This window comes from Ornithodoros turicata, unplaced genomic scaffold, assembly GCF_037126465.1.
Source record: "Ornithodoros turicata isolate Travis unplaced genomic scaffold, ASM3712646v1 Chromosome11, whole genome shotgun sequence".
NCBI lineage: Eukaryota > Metazoa > Arthropoda > Arachnida > Ixodida > Argasidae > Ornithodoros > Ornithodoros turicata.
The window spans coordinates 1,780,337-1,801,746 of record NW_026999295.1 but is presented as its reverse complement, the minus strand read 5'-3'; the positions used below and the strand labels follow the sequence as shown (position 1 = coordinate 1,801,746).

At 50.5% G+C, this 21,410-nt stretch overlaps 1 protein-coding gene across 2 annotated transcripts in view; it reads right to left on the bottom strand.

Annotated features, from left to right (window-relative positions):
• LOC135371409 (cytochrome P450 3A9-like) overlaps positions 1-21,410 on the bottom strand; it is a 91,688-nt gene that overhangs the window by 33,434 nt on the left and 36,844 nt on the right. For both annotated transcript variants that reach the window (XM_064605473.1, XM_064605474.1), the window contains 2 exons: positions 14,866-15,023; positions 14,711-14,799 (listed from right to left, as the gene is read on the bottom strand). In XM_064605473.1, the coding sequence (XP_064461543.1) occupies positions 14,711-14,799; positions 14,866-15,023 (247 nt within the window). The remainder of the gene's footprint in view (positions 1-14,710; positions 14,800-14,865; positions 15,024-21,410) is intronic.

The window sequence follows — 21,410 nt, the reverse complement described above, 5'->3', positions numbered from 1 at the left end:
AAAGTCATTCCGTATGACAATGCCTAAGTACGGATACAACAGTGGCGACGAGAGGATGGACTGCCTGAGCCCCAGTAGCCGAACATGAGGCTGAACCACGGCCAAGAACAAAACGTCAGTAACGGGCGGCATCACCATGACAACTCTAGGGCAACTGCAAGAATTCAACCTTGCTTCCGCTTCATTCGAGGTATACGTCGAATGTTTTGAGTTATATGTGGCAGCGAACAGCATACCGGAAGACAAGAAGTCTCAACTGTTCCTCACAGCCCTTGGGGATGAAGCCTACACCACTCTACGTAGTATTCTTCTGGACAAAGCCCCCAAAGACGCGGTGTACAAGGACATTGTAACTCAGCTGAAAAAACACTACGCACCAAAGCGTTCAGTAGTTGCTGAGCGGTACCAGTTTCAGAGAAGGAGCCAGAAAGAAAATGAGTCGATAGGTGACTTTATCGTTGCTCTGAAGTCCTTCGCCATACCCTGCAATTTCGGCGCCTTCCAAAAAGAGGGTCTTCGGGACCGATTTATAGCTGGAGTGAGCAGTGACAGTATCCGATGTCGCCTTCTAGCCCTAGATGACAACGAAGCCACATTTGATAATGTGTGCCAAGTTGCCTTCAGCATGGAAGCCGCAGAACGGCAAACACGTGAGATGCACAACGTGCCAGGGACGACGAAAGACTCCGAGGGAGGAGAAAGCGTACTTTGGAAGGACAAAAGACCTTCACAAAGGAAAGGTAAATTCAAGTCTCGGACTGTGGGATACTCAGTTTCTCAAAAGTGTTATCGTTGTGGCAGACTGCACAAAGCTAGTGAGTGTCCCTTTAAGCAAAGTCAATGTTATAATTGTTCGAGAAAGGGTCACATTGCAAAAATGTGTAGGACAACTCCTCGTGACAAATGGAAGAATCCTAAAACTAAGCCAGTAAGAAAAGTGGACACTGGTCATGAGTGTGAGAGCGATATGGAACTGTACACGCTCTACACCATTGGAAACTGTTGTAATGACTACAGCGTCACGGTTCAAGTGAATGAAAAACCTGTTGAAATGGAATTGGATACAGGATCGGCGGTATCAATTATGTCGGTAGACGAGTATAAACGCCTTTTTAGCAAGGTAGAGAAATGCCGGAAACCGAAATTTCGATTGAATACGTACAACGGTACCGCTGTTCCTGTACGAGGCGTGGTAGATGTTAATGTGAAGTACAAAGAACAAGTCCTTTCTTTGCCATTGATTTTAGTGGAGAACTGCCACGGTGCACGGATGCCACCTTTGTTTGGGAGAGATTGGCTCCGCAGAATAAAGTTGGACTGGCTAAACTTGTTCACCTGTAATATAATGAGTGCAGGAAACGTTGGGAATGTAGAAAACTTAAAAGAGAAGCACAAGAGTGTGTTTGAGCCTGGTTACGGAACCATAAAAGGGTTCAAAGGTAGCATCGCACTTGAGAATGATGTGAACCCTGTCTTCTGTAAATCAAGACCTCCCAAGCAGCACAATGTACTGAAAGTCGAGTGCAATAGGGGTGGACGGTATGTGTCTTATCAATGTTCTTTAGTTTCACGAGTGTGTTCAAGGCCTTCCACCTACCCGTCCACCCCTATTGCACTCGACTTTCAGTACATTGTGCTGCCTGGGCTGTTCCATACGCCTTAAGAGAAAAGGTTGAAGACGAGTTGCGTAACCTTGAAAACAGTGGAATTGTGTATCGCGTGAAAAACAGCAAGTGGGCTACGCCCCTAGTGATCGTGCCTAAAAATAAAGGAAACTCGGTGCGTCTTTGTGCTGATTATCGCGTCACGATCAACCCAGTCAGTAATATAGACCACTACCCGTTGCCGTTGCCGGAAGACATATTTTCGAGCTTAACGGGAGGAAAATGCTTCACAGTGCTAGATTTGTCGAGAGCGTATCACCAATTAGAACTTGATGACAGCTCACAAGAGCTGTGTACGGTGAACACGCATTTAGGGCTCTCGCTTTCGACGGTTACTCTACGGGGTTACGAGCGCGCCCGCAATGTTTCAGGCGGTCATGGATCAGGTCTTGAAGGGTATCTCTGGATGTGCCTGCTAGATCGACGATGTGGTGATCAGTGGTAAAAACATAAAGGAGTGCTATGGAAGAGTTGAACAAGCCCTCCAAAGGCTCGAGGCACACGGCATCAAAGTAAATCTGGAAAAATGCCAGCTTTTTTGGGCTTTGTTCTTGATGGATTCGAATTGTATCCTGCTCCAAAAAGGGTCGATACTATCATGAGTGCCCCAGAACCCACCTGTGTCACGGAAGTTCGAGCCTTTGTGGGTCTTGTAAATTTTTATGCAAAGTTCTTGCCGAACTTGGCCACTGTTCTTGAGCCACTGTATAAGTTATTGCGCAAAAGTAACAAATGGAAATGGACAGCAGAATGTCGTCAGGCATTCATGAAATGTAAAGCGTTGTTGTCAAGTAACCAACTGTTAGCATTGTTCGATCCCAAGAAGGAGATCCGTCTAGTATGTGATGCTTCTAGTCACGGCCTTGGAGCCGTTCTGTCGCAAGTCGACCATGGGGAAGAAAGACCCGTCGCGTATGCTTCACGGACATTGACAACATGTAAACGGAATTACGCTCATTTAGAGAAGGAGGCTCTCGCAATTATTTTTGGTATTAAGAAGTTTGAAAAATATTTGCTGGGACGTGAATTTGAGGCCGTTACTGATCACCAACCGTTGTCTTCGCTCTTCGATCCTCACAAGCACTCAAGTTGTGTCGCAGTGAGTCGCGTCCATAGATGGCTCACTTTCCTCACGAATTTCCGCTACAGAATTACGTACAAAAAGGGTTCCACCCTATGTAACGCCGACGGGCTTTCACGCCTTCCTCTGCAAGATACGACTGGGGAGGTAGAAGATATCATGTATTTTTCGCCATTAAGAGATATTCCGTTAAGTGCTCTTGAGGTACATAGGGCGACAGACAGAGATAGTGTTTTGAGAGGTGTTCGGGACTTGACGTTGTCAGGATGGCCACGAGAAGTGCCGCCAGAGTTCAAGACATTTTTTAATAAAAGACTGGAATTGTCGGTCCATATGAATTGTATTGTTTGGAACAATAGAGTTGTGATTCCAAAGGCGTTGCAAGATTATGTTCTCGACCTGTTGCATGAGGAACATCCAGGTATAACTAAAATGAAAGCTCTCGCACGCTCCACTGTGTGGTGGCCCGAAATCGATAAAGATGTGTAGAGGACCGTGCGAAACTGTCAGATATGTCAAAGTGTGCGACCGGCACTTCCAGCGGCCCCACTACAACCGTGGTCCTGGTGCACTGCGCCGTGGGATCGCGTGTACATAGACTTCGAACAGAAGGAAGGAAAGTATTTTTTGGTAGTAATCGATTCGCATTCGAAATGCTTAGAAGTACGCGTGATGAACAGCACTAGAGCGGAGAAGACCGTAGAGGAACTTCGTTCCATTTTTGCGACCTATGGACTGCCTCGGGAAGCTGTTTCAGATAACGGACCCCAATTTAGATCTACCGAGTTTGCGCATTTCCTTCGTTCGAATAGTGTAAAACACACATTAACCCCTCCCTATCATCCTGCCTCTAATGGCGCTGCTGAGCGAGCAGTTCAGACCCTCAAGAAGGCCCTACTGAAGGCCACGTTAGCGGATCGCGACTCCAATTGTCGGCTTTCGCTGCAACATCGTGTGGACAACTTTTTATTCGCATACAGGAACACGCCACACACGTTTACAAATCAATCGCCAAGCGAGTTGTTTCTGGGTCGTAAAGTCCGTACCAGATTAGATCAATTGAAGCCTGACCTAGCGTCTACCATGAAGGCAAAAATGCAAGCCATCAAGTACAGGGCTGATAAGAGACGCGGGAACATCAGTGAGCAGTACTCAGTTGGCGATAAAGTGTTCGTCGAAACGGTTCGCGGCGAGGATGTAAACTGGCTTCCCCGGAGGGTAACAAAAGTAAAGTCCCACGTCACCTTTCTTGTGGAAGTTCAAGGAAAAATTAGGTTCGTTCATCTGGACCACCTTCGATCCGTACCAGTAACCACTGACGTGACAAGGCATATGCCCTTCTCATGGCCAATACCTAGTTCAAGCTCCGATGATGTGCCTAGTTGGCAAAGGGACTCTACTGATGAACTATAACCGGTCCAATTAAGACGTGGTACGAGGATTCGTAAGCAACCGGACCGATACGGGTATTCATGAGTGGGTCAAGGTCCAGTGTAACTTGTTGAGAGAATTGCGTTATGAATGGGTATATTGTATAAATATGTTGCTAGAGTATAGTTGGAAGTGTTTTTCTATATAACTGTGGTGATATGGATTTGGTTGTTACTTGTGCATTATCTTTAAGAGGGAGGAAGTGTTGTGGTCTAAGAATGTATTGTTGCCATGTTATCAGCGATAGCCTTGACGCGCGTGTGCGTTTGTTTACTTCCACTCCCATTGGTTGGTTCTGACGGCGAACGATATAAAAGCGGACAGATAAGCGGATGTTATTCTTCGGCCTGCCGCGCTCGCTGTCAGTGTACGTCTTGTTGGCTGTGGAATAAAGTCATTCCGTATGACAATGGTTTCTGTGCCTAAGTACGGATGCAACACCCTATTAATTACTATTTAGTGAAGTATTTTACTATTAACTTCCACATCGACTCCTACAAGCGTATAGCTTTGTAGTTCGCGTCACTTATATATATCACACGTAGATATCTAAACTCTTTAACACTTTCCAGTAGCAAGTCCATGGCGCCCAACGTCCAAATGACAGAGAACGCAACGTGTTCACCACGTTTGCGATGTGGAGGAAAACAAACTCCGCATCCGTAACCGGAAACAGACGCCTCGCCATCCTTCGCCATGATTGGCGAAGGATCGCCTGTTGGACGACTTCCGACGGAGGTCATCACTCGTCCGATGGCATCAGCCGCGCAATGAGCAACTTCTTGGACGGCGCCAGAGAACGGGCCTCCGGCGTACTCCAAGTGACGTTTCTGCCGTTGTGGGTGCCGTTCCGAGTTGAGCCGCACAGTGGGAACGCCCCTTAAATTGAATCTCGCTGAGTGATTATCTATTTGCTTTCAGTTACAGGTGTCCTTTGTCCGTCAGAAGGTCTGAATGTCGTCGCCAGTCCAAGGCAGTATGTCTGGTGCCCGCAGTTTCGTCACCGCTGCCTGTTGAAGTTGAAGGAAATGCTGCTTGTATCTGCAGCTTCATTCGCTTGTTGGCGTGACGTGACATCGATGATCCGAAAAAATAGCCGCGCAAAACCGATGGTTTTCGGCGACTTTTTACAACAACTTTTCTCGCCTTTTTATAGCAGGAGAGTACAGCTCGTGACATCATTACCAATTATTGGTGTCTGTCTGCGACATTTCATCCATGGTCCACAAAAATCGTCTATTGCGACCAGCTCTCTCTTGAGTTCAATGTTACGTTCTGAACTGCCGCCAGAGAACTTAGCCCGTTGTCGGCAGCCTGCCAATCTTCCTCCTTCAAGTGAAGCTCGTCCTCATTGCAAATAAAAGCGTTGCAGAACTATTTCAGTTCTAAGAGTAGACGCAGCGTTGTGAAAGTTCCCGATTCAAAGAATTATTCTGATGTTTTCTGATGTTTCTGACGTTAACGCTAGACACTTTTGGTGTTTGGAATGTGGACATCAAAAATCTCTGGCGTGACACCATGGTGATTCTGGTGCTGTCGAGTTCTCCTGATGTCAACAGCAGAGTGGCCTACGATGACACCAGAATGATTCTGCAGCCTTCTAGAATGCTCGGTGTGCGCACTAGACAGACGTAGTGTTTTAATGTGACCGTTAGAGCGGTCTGGTGTGGTTCACAGACACCAGACCTACAGGCGCAAGAGTACGAGCACTACGCATTGTTACCATGAAAACCGCAATTTACAAGTATCATGAGTTCGTTAGCAGAACTTCCTTCCCAAAGGAATGATAATTCCCATCGGAAATAATTCCCTCGAGTGTCGAAATTGACACGCTTTTGCGGCTTTCACTCGAGTTTGAAAACGAAACTTTACTCTCTCATTGTTACATAAGACAGCGCCATCGGCATTCGTGCCTGTTTTGAACTCAACCAGCTCGCCGAGGTGGTTGAGGTAGCGTTCCTTCGGGGGTTTCAAGATAAAAGCCGTGCACAAATGTGAACAACTGTTTGAAGTTCTGCATTATATGTCGAATATATATGTGCATTATATGTCGTTGCTTTTCAACCTGTGCAGAAGTGGAAGTATGAGAAAATGCAAGCGATGTATACGGGGCAGATGTGACGACTGCTCGTTGGTCTTTGAACGTGCGTTTCGTCCGGCATCACGTGAACTGTGATTATTCATTGGATATGGACTACAAGAAGAGAGGACATAAAATGTGACCTTTCACATGTTCGAAATGTTCACTTTCTCATCGACACTGGCGCCTACGTCAGCGTCATTCCGCCCCACCCTTTGCGACCGTCACCATATTTTACAGCACGCGCTGCGGTCTGTGAATTCATCACCCATCAAGTACTGGCGAGCGCTCCCTCACGTTAAACTTGGCCTTTGCTGCAACTTTCAATGGGTTTTCGTCATCACCGGATCGGTGCGGATTTTCTCCGCCACTTTGATCTGTTGGTGGACGTTGAGAGGTTGCATTGTCATCAAAAATAGCACTGGCCCGTCTCTCCTTGGAACACGCACAAACGCACGCTAATAAGCCTAATCTCCGAACGACCAAGCGGCCCAGCATAGTACGGTGCCACTCCGCATGATTTTCCAGATGTCCTCCGTTTGCCGCATATGGACACTCCACCTCGACACACGATAACCCATCATATTTGGACGAGAGGACCATCGGGGGATGCCACACCCCGTACCCCCCACCCCCACCCCGAACGCCTCGCTATCGCACGCCGAGAGTACGACTATCGGCCATCCAACAGCCCATAGGACTCTTCGTTGCATGTTGTTCCCAAGAAAGATCCCGGGGACTGGCGGCCCTGCTGTGATTATCGGGCGCTCAATTTCGCATCCATCCCTGATCACTGTCCGCTGCCACATCTTCACGACTTCACTGTCAATCTGCACGGCGCGACATTATTTTCCAAGATCAACCCAATTAGGGCCTATCACCAAATCCCTGTGAAGGCTGCCGACATTCCCAAGACCGCTGCCCCATTCAGTCTTCTTAAGTACGTGTGCATGCCGTTTGGGTTGCGCAACGCAGCTCAGACGTTTCAGAGGTTTATCGACACTCGGAGGCTGCACTTCTCCTTCGCCTACCTTGATTATATTCTCGTGGCCCGTTGCATCCCTGAACAGAACGCGAATCATCTGCGCCAGCTGTTCCGATGTCTGCAAGCATATGATGTGCTCTATCCCGCCAAGTGCGAATTTGCCGTCCCCTCTGTTACCTTTCTCTGCCATCGCTTGACGCCGCCTGGGTCCGCCCTTTGCGCCTACAAGTCGGCGCTACCGACTCTTTTCCGCGCCCTTCCAGTCGCCGGAGGCTCAGGGAATTTTTACTTTTGGTGAACTTTTAGCGCCATTTCGTGCACCACTGTGCTCAAACGGTTCATCCACTATGCCTTCTTCTCGCTGGCCCCAGCGGTCCATCAAAGCCAATTGAATGTACGCCAATCACAAAACAGAACAAGCGTTTATGAAGATGAGACAGGACGTCTCTACAATTCCGCTTCTAGCTCACCCTATTCCGGATGTACCCACCGCATTGTTCGTCGATGCCTCTTCCGACGCGGTTGGCGCCGCCCTTCATCAAGTTGCGCGCGACAATAATATGCAGCCAGTTGGTTCTTTTCGAAGCCCCTCAAGACCGGCACTCGGTATATACCTCCGGACGAGAACTGTTGGCAGTGTACCTTGCCATTAAGCATTTCCGTCATTTGCTCCAAGGCCGTAAATTTACAGCTAACACGGATCATAAGCCACTGTTATTTGTGATTTCCTCTCCTCTCGTGATCTCCGTCACCTCACTTTCGCCGAATTTACTGTCGCCGAATTTACTACAGAGATTCGTTACATTTCTGGTATCGGTAACGTTGTGGCGCACGCCTCTTACGAGCCAGCATTGCAGGCATAAGCCGCACATCGATCCGAGGTGGATCATGAAGCTTGCGCGCGAGCGCAAGACGATGACCCTGACGTCTCCACCATAGTCCACGATTTGCCGTCCCTTGTCATTCGCAAGATGTCGTTTGCTGGAACGTCTGAACCTTTGTTCTTCGACAGCTCTGCTCCCACTCGTCCCCTTCTTCGGCGTGACCTTCGTCAACCCCTTCCTCGACATCTGCCACTCTCTACACCACCCCAGCATCAAGTCCATACAAAGGCTACTTGCCTCGCTTTCTGTGTGGCCCAAAATGAACCGCGACATCCGCCAGTGGGCTCAGAATTGCTTGACCTGCCAATGTTCCAATGTACAGCGCCATGCGGTATCGCTATCATGGCATTTTCAGCTTCCCGACGCGCGCTTCCGCCATATCCACTTGGGCCTAGTAGGCCCTCTACCTCTGTCCGCAGGTCACTCATACCTTTTCACATCCGTCGACCACTACACTCGCCGGCACGAAGTTTGCCCATCAAGTGCATAAGAGCCGCAACTGTTGTTACCTATTTCCTCTCCATGTGGGTGTCGCGCTTTGAAGCGGCTGTCAACACCGTTGACCGTGGCTGGCAACTCACACACCGCCTCTTCGCAAACGTCTGTCGATTCCTTGCCGCCCGCCATCATGTGACCACTGAGTATCATCCCAGCGCCAATGAAATCGCAGAACGTTTCCATAGTACGCTGAAGACCGCCTCGCGCGCCGCCGAAGATCCCACCCGTTGAGTCGAGTGTTTAACTCTCATTCTCCTTGGTGTTCGAGCGGTCACAATAGCAGACCTATCCTTGTCTCCATCAGACGTCTCCCTCGGGACAGCCTTGCGCCTATCTGGACAATTCTTCTAACCTGCGCCCAATGCACCGCCTTCGCGAGACCCTCCACAATTCGCAACGTGCCTTCAGGCTTAGTGAGCCGAGCTCACAACACCAACGACGCGCCATTCCTTCCGGCCTGTGTCCGTGCACCCAGCCACTTCCACCACAACGGATGTCTTCATACAGCCCGACGCCACTCGTCGACCCCTTCAACCCCCACCCACCCACCCATACGACAGTCGCTTCCAGGTCCACTCCTGCCAGAATAAAACGATAACTCTCAAACTTCCTGGATGTCTGCAGGTCCTCTATAGCGACAGTGTAATGCCCGCCTTCATGGAAGACCCTTCGCAAGGCCGCGACCTCGACAGCGCTTTCTTCTCGGCGCCCTCCTTCACATGCGGTTATACCCGCGCGCGCCGCTCGTTGTGCCACTGGTCCTCCGGCCATTCGGCACCTTCCACCAGCTCCGCCACCCAGACTACTCTCTCGCCGTGCTCAGTCACCTCTTGTGGCCTCTGCTTCGGCTACCTCCGATCTAGGTGGAAGAAACTTGTAGTGGCAAACACGAGAACGACGGTCCCTGTTCTTCCTTGCGCGTGCGGTGGTCGCACACATTCATTCGGAATCGCGCCCACGAAGAGTCAGTAGGGTGTTCGAGCACATGTTGGAGCTTTGCCTCATTCGGCCTTTTCCGAGCTCACGGTTCTCTCCCTCCAAATGGCTCCCAAATATTCTGCGGGAGACTGCCGTCCTTGAGGGGACTACCGCGCCCTCGATCTTACGACTGTTCCTCACAAATATCTACTGGCCCACACCCAGGACTTCACGGCAACATACATGGAGCTACCACCTTCTCCAAAATTGACCTCATCAAGGCCTACCACCAGATTCCGGTCCATCCACCCTACGTTCCGAAGACCGCCATTGCCACGCCTTTCAGTCTGTTGGAGTACGTCCAGATGCCTTTCGGTCTACGCAATGCCCCCCAAACGTTCCAACGCTTCATTGTTCAGGCCCTGCGCGGTCTCGACTTTACGTTCGCCTACCTGGACGATATTCTTGCTATCAGTGCTTCCCCGGAAGAGCATAAAAATCACCTACGCCAGCTCTTCGCCCGTTTCGAAACGTACGTTGGGGTTGTCAATGCCGGGAAGTGTGAATTCGGAGTTACCTCGCTCACTTTCCTTGGCCACACCTTCAAATCCGACTTCTTCAAACGAAAGTCTATGCCATTTAGTACTACCCGTGCCAGACTACCCGTCGCCCCTTCCCACCGTCCTTGGTTTCGCCAACCTTTAGCGCCACTTTCTTCCCCATTGTGCAGTCGTGTTGCAATCCCTTTACGACTTGCTTGTGGACCCCCACCCAAGAGTACCCTTTTCCTCGTGGACCCCACACGCTGACGACGCTTTTGGACGCGTTAAACAGGCTCTCACTGAAGCTGCTATTCTCTATTCTATTGCCATCGGCGCTGTCCTGCAGCAACGCCATGACAGGGTATGGCCGTCACTGGGTCTCTTCTTGAGGAAGCTTACACCAGCTGAGTCTAGGTACAGCACCATTGGCCGCAAACTCCTCGCTGCGTACCTGGCTCATAATCACTACCACCACTTCCTGGAAGGTCGCCCGTGTGTGCTGTACACGGACCACAGGCCCCTCACCTTCGCTCTCAAGACCGCTTAGTCCACCCATTCACTGCGCGAGACTCGACGTATGAGCGACATCCTTGAGTTCATGGTCGACGTTCGCCACATTTCTAGAGAAGCCAACTTTGCCGCGGATGCACTGTCTCGCCTCAACGTCGATGCGATCTTTTCATCGCCGCACATTGCCTCAGCGCCATGGTCACTCCCATGCTCGAACTCCCTACTGTGGTGTGATGTCTCCACCGGCACGCCCCGGCCCTTCCTCCGGTGGCCTTCCGCTGCCGCGCCTCGACGTCCTCCATTCATTGACTCACCCTGGCATACGAGGCACGCAACGGCTCCTCCGTGTCCGCACGCTACCTCTGGCCTAACATGAACACCGACCTCATCTGGACACGTTCCTGTGTTGCCTGCCAGCAAGCGAAGGCTCGCCGACACATCATAACTCCCTCGCCAAGTTCATCCCATCCGACCACCGCTTTAACAAGATTTTCATCGATCTTGTTGCACCACTACCTCCAGCCAAATGCTTTCGGTACATCCTCTCTTGCGTGAACCGCTTTGCCCGATGGACCGAGGCTGTGTTACAACATCTCCGCTGAGACCGTTGCCAGAGCTTTCGTCGGAACATAGATCCCACGCTTTGGCGCGCCCTCAACAGTCACCTTCGACCGTGGGCGCCCGTTTGACTCCGTGCAGACTTATCGGGACTACGCGCATCAACACTACAGACTACCACCCGGCCTCAAACGGGTTTGTAGAACGTTTTCACCGTCAGCTCAAGGCTGGCTTGCGAGCCACTGACAGTTCCGCATCCTGGGTTGAGCGCCTCCACTCATTATGCTGGGCATTCGCACCGCCATCAAGCAGGACTGCCACTGCAGCGCCGCTGAGTTGTTTTACGGCTGTCCTCTTCGTCTTTCCAGTTCCTTCTTCACGCACTTCTCCGAAGTCGCCGTCCTCGACATGACGTCGTACGTGGACCGCCTCCGTGAGACATTCCGTGACCTTCGGTCCCGAGTTGTCGGGACTCCAACGTCCCGGTATATATTTCTCAGTCCGGACCTCCAGACCGCCACACACGCCGAGATCTCTTCGCCGAGAAGCTGTACGCCCCCACCTCCCTGTAACCTCCCTACGATGGCCCGTAGCGCGTCATTCAGCATTAAAGCATTACCGTGTATACATCCTTCGTGGTCCCGACACGGTTTGCCTGGAACGTCTCAAGCGAACATACCTGGACGTCACTCCTGACAAACCCCTCGCCCCCCTCAACTCCGGCAAGCCCGCTTTGCCACTTGCCGCCCCTGTTCGTCATCGCAACGCCCACTAGGCACCTCAGCTCGTTGCATACGGTCCTTCCCCGTAGCCGGGACGTGTTCGGCGTCTTCACCCTCTTCATTGTATAACACCGCACGCAGGGTGGCATCGCTCGGGCCTGTTCCGTCTATTGCTCTCATAGAGTCAGCCATATCGCGCACTGTCTTCCGTTTACCAACGTCATTTCTATTAGCATCGTCGCATCGTTCTTCGCATGCCATCAATCTTCACCGCATTGGTTACCCGCATCATCCGAGGGCAAGGAACTCTGTAGCCCTTGTGCCGCAGCCACATCGCCCTTGCCTGTCATCCAGCCACATCTTCGCAATCATGTTCTGTAGCACGGTCTTTCGACCGTGATCCAATGTTCATTATTCGTTCCCGTACTTTCATTTGGCATTACCTCGCATTACCTGGCATTACAATGGCATTTCCATTGTAGAGTATGCGGTTGTCGTGGCACCTCGCTCTACACACCTATCTACCAGCTGGCACTTGTTGCCTTAACCCGCTACACCACGCGGCAGGATTAAACTATGAGCGTGCCTCTCTTGTTTGTTTGTTTGTTTTGCTTTTTTTTCGCGACGAGCGCCGCACAAACTTCATATTGGTGATTAGACTGGTGATAGTCGTTCTCTGCTGGGGTTCCACAGGTGTTCTTGCTTGCGCTCATTGCCTTCATCCTGACGAACTACAAGCTCCTTGACGAAACAGTGACAAATCCTGCTGCACGGTGACTGCTTAAGAATAGCTTCGTACTTCGCCCTGTGGGGTCACTGGTGTGTGTGGCGCTCCGGAATGTGCGCTGCGTCTCTGGCGCACCAGAGAGGCAGCCTTCCTGCGATCTGACGTGGTGACCGTTCTTTTCCACTGTCAAATTCGAAATAGTTTCGCACTAGATGCTTCATAACGCGTTCTACCTGTTCCGCCCTCCGCAAGAAACGCAAAGAAGAATGCAAAGCTGAGTACGACTTTCTTGACAAATCCTGCGGTACACAGAATGTAGGCTTCAGTTTACCGTACCTGTAAATCTACTCCCAATTATTATTGTGGTCTTTAGTTTCTTCCTTGGTGACTTTAGGGTAATGTACCAAAGGAAAATAAAGAAGAAGGGGTGACGGAGGACATGCAGAGAGAGCTCTTCGTACGGTTAACACATTTGCACCTGCAGTACCGTCGACGCTACAGAGACACTAACTAGCATGTGACATAATAAAATATTGAAATTATTGCGAATTTTACATTCTTCAGCGCTGGCGCTCGGAGCGTGACAACCTTCCTACACGTGGGCGTTCCTAGAACCGGAAACGTTGTTCATAAAATTAGTAGAATATCGAATGATGCGACAAGCGATCACGTACAGTAGCATTTTCGAAGGCAAATAATGGAGGAAAGTATTAACGTTTCACCAGGAATTTCCTCCCTTGGTGTGGTAGGGCCGATTTGTTGCGCTTCCCCCGTCAACGTTCTACGGTCTCTACAGGAGCGACCCACGTACATTTCGTTTCCGAACTAGCTGAAATTCTTCGAGCACACTGTGAGAGTTCGGTGCTGGTAGCTACTTTAGGTGCTGATATTTGTCTTAGTTAGTATTATATAAGTTATCTTCACTGAAAGAGTCGGTATGCAAATAATGAAAGCTGTCAGTGAGCCTTATTTGTTTCCACGAATTTTGGAAATCAGACGCAAAATCACATACATTTGTATTCTCCAAGAGTATATGTGACGGCTGCGAAAGTTGCTGCCTGTCTCTCAGCAACAGCCTCTCTGTTCTTCGCCAAGCAAAGGAAGTCTTACAGCAGCTGTCGAAATCGACCGTTGGGGAGCAACGTTGCCAGACGAATCGACATGATGTCATACTTCCCAGAACGAGAAATGAAGTTTAGTTTGAAGTTTAGAAGTTTGAAGTTTTTTGACACTTCCGCTTCGCAAGAATATCGCGGTAAAAAGCAGTGCGTTACACGTGGGTTGCTATGGCATAAATACGCCAAGATTCTCAAGAAAGGAGGTTTGGCATTTTAAAGAGTAATACAGCTGGTACATTCCAAAGTCAGCGTGGAACTGTGCGCACCTCGCAAGTTAATATTAACGTGTCAAAACAACAAAGGACAAAGCGTTATGTGGAAAATTATTTGTAAATCGTGAAAATAGTGCGGCGCACTAAACTCGAGCAGGATCTCCTCAAACTGAAATAGAATCGCGGGCCACATTGACGTTAGACTACATGTTGTAGGGCCGGACAATGAAAAATGACCGGAATTACCATAAAAAACACACTAAATCCAATTAAATAAAAAGTATACAAAAAAAAAATACAGGAGCCGTATACCTTGTGTATAAAATTCAGTACTGAGAAACTCCACTTGACACAACAAATCGGTACCGGAAATAAAAAAAAAGGATGGTTCGTGAAAAATATATATTTCTTCACAACGGATTATGACAACACTCATTAGCGCTGAAATTATTTGCTATTTACACACTACATTTTTGCCATTGCTTGCAATTTCAATTTGAAATAGACACAGAGCAAGCTGAATTTATTGTCACTGCATGGTTTCGGGTTTCCTTCTTTAAAGGGGCACTAAATCACAAAAAAATTGCTTTTAGCGGTATGAAACAGGGTACATCGTACTGTACATTGTACGTAACCATTGTCATGGTAATTTTGTTTACTTAAGGCAATGGTTCCTTAAAGCTTGTGGTTTGGTGAGTATAAATTATGCGTGTTATTTTTTTTTCTTATCTGCAGACTGTGCTAAGCGTATCTGCCGATAAAGAGAGAAAGGGCACTCACTATGGGTTGACCCGACTCAAACGAAGGGCTTCGTTGATGACAGCCTCGAGATAGTGCACGGATTGGAGTTTATCATATGTCACCTCGTCCTGAAATGGTTATCCGATGTAACCAAGCATGAAGCAAATTAACTCAGCCTCTCATTCTAATGATACCTTTCCTATGACACGATCAATTTCTTCAATGAGCTTCTCCTGACAGGATTCGTTGAGTGCCAAGAGATAGAGTACAGTCGTGAGTGCCCACGCGGTAGTATCACTTCCGCCTGCGAGCAGTAGCAGTGACTGCGAGATCACTTCGTGTATGCTCATGCCTGGAGAGGTCAAAATAAAATAATGTGAGACTACCTCCATTGCGCTTCTAAAAATCACTACACAAATTTCACTTCAAGGGTTCGGAAAACATGGTAAGCCCTTCAAATGGCTGACATCACTCGAGTTTCTCTGGCAAGAGTCCGACGATATTGTCACGAAGCGAAATGGGTCGGCGAGTCGTCGAATAAACAGCGAACGGTTTATTAGACTACTTGGTAGAAAAACACAAGTGTGATAGCTCTCTGAACACAACTGAGTTCAAAGAATGAATGCTCCAGCTTGGAGCGCACAAGCATTTAAGCGTCGCGCCGAAAAGTCTAGAAACAGCACGTGCGTTTGCCAGAGAGCAGGCGATGTGTCTGGAGGCTTCTTGCTTCTTCTTCAGCATGCGCCGGGATTAGATGTACCGTTTCGTGCCTGCCCTGGAAGTTTCGCGATGATGATTCGTGGCATCGCCCCCTCTGTAGACGTGGCATCGTCTCGATGCCGTTTCTCCTCCTCCTTTTTTTTGTGTCATGTTGTCTCCTTCCAGCCAGTGTTCAGCGCTACCTGCTGTAGTACGGCTTGAGTCGAACGACGTGAACTATTTCAGTCCTCGGGGGTCGTCGAGAGGGAACGCTGCCCTCAGGTACCACTTCGTAATCCAGGTCTCCAATGCGTCGAGGTACTTTGTAGGGACCGAAGTACCGCTTCAGTAGCTTCTCGCTCAGGCCACGTCGTCGAATTGGCGTCCAAACCCATACCAAGTCGCCTGGACTGAAGCGTACGTCTCGTCGGCGCAAATTGTATCTTCTTTCATCGATGCGTTGTTGTTGACCAGTTCGTAGTCTGGCCAGCTGGCGGGCTTCTTCTGCCCGCTGTGTGAAGTCCAGAGCGTCGTTTTCCACATCACTGGGTTCGTGGGGCAGCATCGCGTCCAGCATAGTCGAGGCGTCATGGCCATGTGCAAGGCGGAACGGTGTGAATCCCGTTGTTTCCTGCACAACCGTGTTATAGGCGAACGTGACGTAAGGCAGTATTTCGTCCCATGTCTTGTGCTCGACGTCGACGTACATTGAAATCATGTCGGCAAGGGTTTTGTTTAGGCGTTCGGTGAGCCCGTTCGTCTGCGGATGGTACGCCGTTGTCCTCCGGTGAGCGGTGTGGCTGAGTCAAAGGATTTCTTGTGTTAGCCTGCTTGTAAATGCCGTTCCCCTATCGGTGATTAAGGCGGTCGGAGCTCTGTGCCGTAGTACGATGTTCTCGATGAAGAACTTCGCCGCTTCTGTTGCTGTGCCCTGTGGAAGTACCTTAGTCTCAGCATAGCGTGTCAGGTAGTCGGTGGCGACGATTATCCAACGATTTCCGGAAGACGAACGTGGGAAGGGCCCGACTAGATCCATCCCAATCTGGTCGAACGGCGCCGACGGCAGTGCGATTGGCTGAAGGTACCCAGAAGGTCGTACCGGCGGCGTTTTTCGTCGTTGGCATTCCCGGCATGTCCTTACGTAGTGGTGGGCGGTCTTGGCCAGTTTTTGCCAGTAGTACTTTTCCCTTATAAGGGCCAGTGTCCGGCTGTATCCCAAATGACCTTATGACGGTTCGTCGTGGCAGGATTCAAGAATCTCGTTGCGCATGTCCCCAGGCACAACGAGAAGCCACGTAGCGCCTTGTGGTGCGTGGTTTTCTTTGTAGAGGACACCATTACGTAGGGAAAAAGTTGGGAGTGATCTTCTGAAGATGGGAGGAACATTGTCGGCGCGGCCCTGCAGATAGTCGACGAGTGTCTTCAATTCCGGGTCGTTATACTGCTTGGTAGACATGGTAGGCGCGCTCATTACACCGAGGAAGGCGTCACCGTCCTCGAGGCTGTTGTCCTGTCGCTGGAGTGGTGCTCGGGACAGGCAGTCGGCGTCGTTGTGTTTTCTTCGTGACTTGTAAGTGACGGTTACGTCATACTCCTGTAATCGGAGGCTGCATCTCGCTAGGCGTCCTGAGGGGTCCCTTAAACCTGCAAGCCAGCACAGAGAATGGTGGTCTGTTGCCACCTTGAACGGCCGTCCGTACAGGTAGGGGCGCAATTTTGTGATGGCCCATATGAGTGCAAGGCACTCTTTTTCGGTCGTCGAATAGTTCTTCTCTGCCTTGGTTAGCGTCCTGCTTGCGTAAGCGATGACACGTTCGACGCCGTCGTTAAGTTGAACGAGCACGGCTCCTAGACCATCGTTGCTTGCGTCGGTGTGTATTTCTGTTTCGGCGTTTCTATCGAAGTGGGCAAGCACGGGTGCGGTCTGTAGACGCGTCTTCAATTCATCAAACGCCTGTTGCTGGGCTTCACTCCAGATAAACGTGGATCCGTCCTGCGTGAGGGCATTTAGGGGTAACGCAATTCTTGAAAAGTTTGGAATGAACCGTCGGTAGTAGGCGCAAAGGCCAAGAAAGCTTCGAACGTCTTTCACGTTAGAAGGAACACGGTAATTTGCGATGGCCGCCGTCTTCTCGGGGTCGGGGCGTACGCCGTCGCTGCTCACGAGATGGCCGAGAAATCTGAGTTCCTCGTAGCCGAATCGACACTTCTGAGGCTTCAACGTCAGTCCTGCAGTTCTGATAGCCTCGAGGACTTGCTTTAGACGTTCAACATGTTCTTCGAATGTTCTTGCGAAGACGACAACATCGTCGAGGTACACCAGGCAGGTTTGCCACTTCAACCCGGCGAGAACTGTATCCATAACACGCTGGAACGTCGCTGGTGCTGTGCAAAGGCCGAAAGGCATAACCTTGAATTCGTAAAGTCCATCCGGAGTGACGAAGGCAGTCTTCTCACGGTCCCGTTCGTCGACTTCGATTTGCCAGTACCCCGTCTTGAGGTCCATGGAAGAGAAAAAGTTTGCGTTTTGAAGGCGATCGAGCGTGTCGTCGATGCGCGGTAACGGGTAGACGTCCTTCTTCGTTATCTCATTGGGTTTCCGGTAGTCGACGCAGAACCTGAGTGTTCCGTCCTTCTTCTTCACTAGTACCACCAGCGATGCCCACGGACTGGTCGACGGCTGGATAATGTCATCTCTTAGCATCTCTTCTATTTGCGTTCGGATCGTTTCTCGCTCTTTGCAGGAGACCCGGTACGGCATGCGGTGAATTGGACGGGCCTTTTCGTCGACGATGATGCGGTGCCTCGCAATGGGGAACTTTCATCACTTTCATCTTTCAACTTTCAACACTTTCATCTTTCATCGCAATGGGGGTTTGTCTTACTTTCGACGATGCAGCGAAGCAGTCACTGAAATCGTTGAGCATCTGGAGAAGGGTTTGCTTTTGAGTTGTATTGAGTTGAGGGTTTACGTCGAAATGATCGGCCTCGTGTTCCTTGGTGACCGCGATGCGAGCAGTGCCCATCAGGCAAACATCCGTGGTGGAGTATTGGTCTACGATGACGGCTATCTTCGTGCCGTTCGCCAGCTGTTGTGGCTCCGGGCAAAAATTTGTGACCAGGAGTTCGAATATTCCGTTTCTTACGGGCACTATTCCTCTTGCTATCCCAACTCCTCGTTCGAGAAGTTGCGTGTTGCCTTCAGCCAACAAACAGCCAGTCGGTGCTCTCTCGCACGTAGCGGTCACAAGGACTGACGACAAGAGAGGCAGGTTGACGTGCTGAGTCGTCACGGCGGTTACGTCCGTGTTTGCGCGTTTCTCCGGGGTTATTCGTGCCCACCACTTGTCTTCTGCTGTTTCCGGCGTTTTAAAAGAGATAACTCCATTTGTGAAGTCGATGATTGCTTCGTTTTCGACTAGAAAGTCCATTCCGAGTATTACATCCCGTTGGCAGTTCGGCAAGACGGCAAAGCTGACGACGTACTGGATGTCACGCACTTGTATGACTGTCGTGCATCGGCCAGTCGGTGTCACGACGTGTCCACCAGCAGTGCCGATGTTAGGCTCATCCCACTTCGTTTGCACCTTGCGAAGCTTCTTAGCCAACCTACCACTTATAACAGAGTCGTCGGCTCCGGTATCGATTAACGCAATCATCTCATGGCCGTCGATGAGTATTTTCAGGTTATTGGTTATTTTTCGAGCGTCGTGTTGGTACTGCGTTGCTGTTCGTCGAGTTGGAGGAATTGTAACTTGTCGTCGGTCCGCAGCTTCACCTCCCGGAGCTGCAGTCTTCAGTTTTCCCGGTTAGGGCTGCGCCACACAGGTCGTCTTGCCGGTGACGGTGAACGTGCTCTTCCTGGCGACCTGCTGCGGTGGGGGACGCTCGGGGACACGTCGCGTCGCGAGCCAGCAGAAGCATTCTGCTGCCGTAGATAGTCTTCAATTGTGGCGGGGCGACTACCGCGCTGGGGGCGGGGAGCGTCGGGTGAAAAACCGGGAAGGCCAAGTCGTCGGTAGGGACATTGGCGATAGACGTGGTTGGCCTCTCCGCAGTGGTAGCAGAGCGGTCTGAAGTGGGGAGTCCGCCAAACGTCCGTTTTGCGAAACGGCTGAGAGTGTGGCGGGACGCTCGGAGTAGGTTGGACAGGCCGAGGAGGCGTCCAACGGTTTCCGTAGTGCGACGGACGAGTAGGTGGCACCTGTCTCACAGCGGCGGCGTAGGTTGGTCTCGGTACATCGGCGTCGGGGTTGGTGGTTGACGATGTCTGGATTGCCTGCTGAACCTCGTCCTTGATGATCGCACCGATAGAAGACAAAGGGTCTTGAGCCTTCTCAGGACAGAGGAGAGCTCGTACTTCTTCGAGTACCACCTCTCGAATCAGCTGTCTGAGCGATCCGACGTCGAGGCCAGCGGTCGTGGAGAAAGCCTCGTAGCCCTGGTGTCGTTCGTTGACGGTAGCGCGAGGGAGCAGGGTCCTCTCAATGCGGACGGCTTCGTCCAGAAAAGCGTCGGTCGTGGCGGGTGGATCCCGGGACAGGGCACGAAAAATTTCTTCTTTTACGCCCCTCATGAGTCGCTGAACCTTCTTCTCCTCGGATGCTTTGGGGTCAGCTCGCCGGAAGAGCCGCAACACATCTTCGACGAAGCCTGTAACACTTTCGTTTGGCAGCTGGATCCGTCTCTGGAGCAGATGTTCAGCGCGTTCAGCTCGTTGTTGAAAAGCGAACGCCTCGCGGAGTTTGCTTTTGAAGACGTCCCAGGACGTGAGCGAAGTCTCCCGGTTCTCGAACCATGTCTTCGCGGTGCCTTCCAGGGAGAAATAGACGTGGACGAGCTTCTGGTCGTCACTCCAGTTGTTGAACTTGGCGATCCGCTCATAGTGGTCGACCCAATCGTCCACGTCGTCGTAATACTCCCCGCTGAACGTCTTCGGCGACCGTGCAGGGGCTATGGGCGTGGCAACAGGTTGCGCCACTTGGGTACTGGTTCCGCAGTCATCTTCTTGTTGCGTTTAGGGGGATCTAATGGACCGAATTCTGCAGGCAGACCAAGCTGTCGTCTGCTTTGTCGCAGTTGGTCTTCCAGGCCGTTGGACAAGGAATGCCCCGCACCTCCACCAGAAATGTCACGAAGCGAAATGGGTCGGCGAGTCGTCGAATAAACAGCGAACGGTTTATTAGACTACTTGGTAGCAAAACACAAGTGTGATAGCTCTCTGAACACAACTGAGTCCAAAGAATGAATGCTCCAGCTTGGAGCGCACAAGCATTTAAGCGTCGCGCCGAAAAGTCTAGAAACAGCACGTGCGTTTGCCAGAGAGCAGGCGATGTGTCTGGAAGCTTCTTGCTTCTTCTTCAGCATGCGCCGGGATGCGATGTACCGTTTCGTGCCTGCCCTGGAAGTTTTGCGATGATGATTCGTGGCAATATACCGTGCAACTACACTCTAAAAAAAAAAGGCATGATTTTCTACCCATTTCGGTAGAGCTGCATTGCAACCACATTTCTACTCCAACCAGTGCTACCTTTTGGGTATAAATGGAGAGTAGAATTTCTCATTCTACCAGCTTGGGTAGGAAATTCTACCATTTTCTCTTAGAGCAAACGCGAGAGAGAGAGGTGCAGCTAGGGAAAGGGACGCCGCCGCCGCCTAAACCCGCGGGGGAGAAGTCGCGTGTGCATTGGCACAAAATGGTAGAAGTACTGTCCTGCTGCAACTTTGGGTAGGAAATTCTACCTTTGTTTCTTAGAGTGTACCAACTCCAATTCAGAACGGCAACATAGTATGTTATTGAAATACATTTCGTTTCACTTCCATTGGTTCTGTTGCCCAAATCCACACGGCCATCTAAATAGTGCAACGAAGCAGGTAAAAAATATTCATATAGCAGGTAAAAAAGGTTCATATCGGTAAAAAAGCAAACAACAAATGATTTCTTTTTACACAGTGTTTGTTAACATGGATCTAAAAGTGTAGCCGGCTGCGGTGGCACACTCGGTAGCGCTGATCCCAAGATCGCGGGTTCAAACCCGGC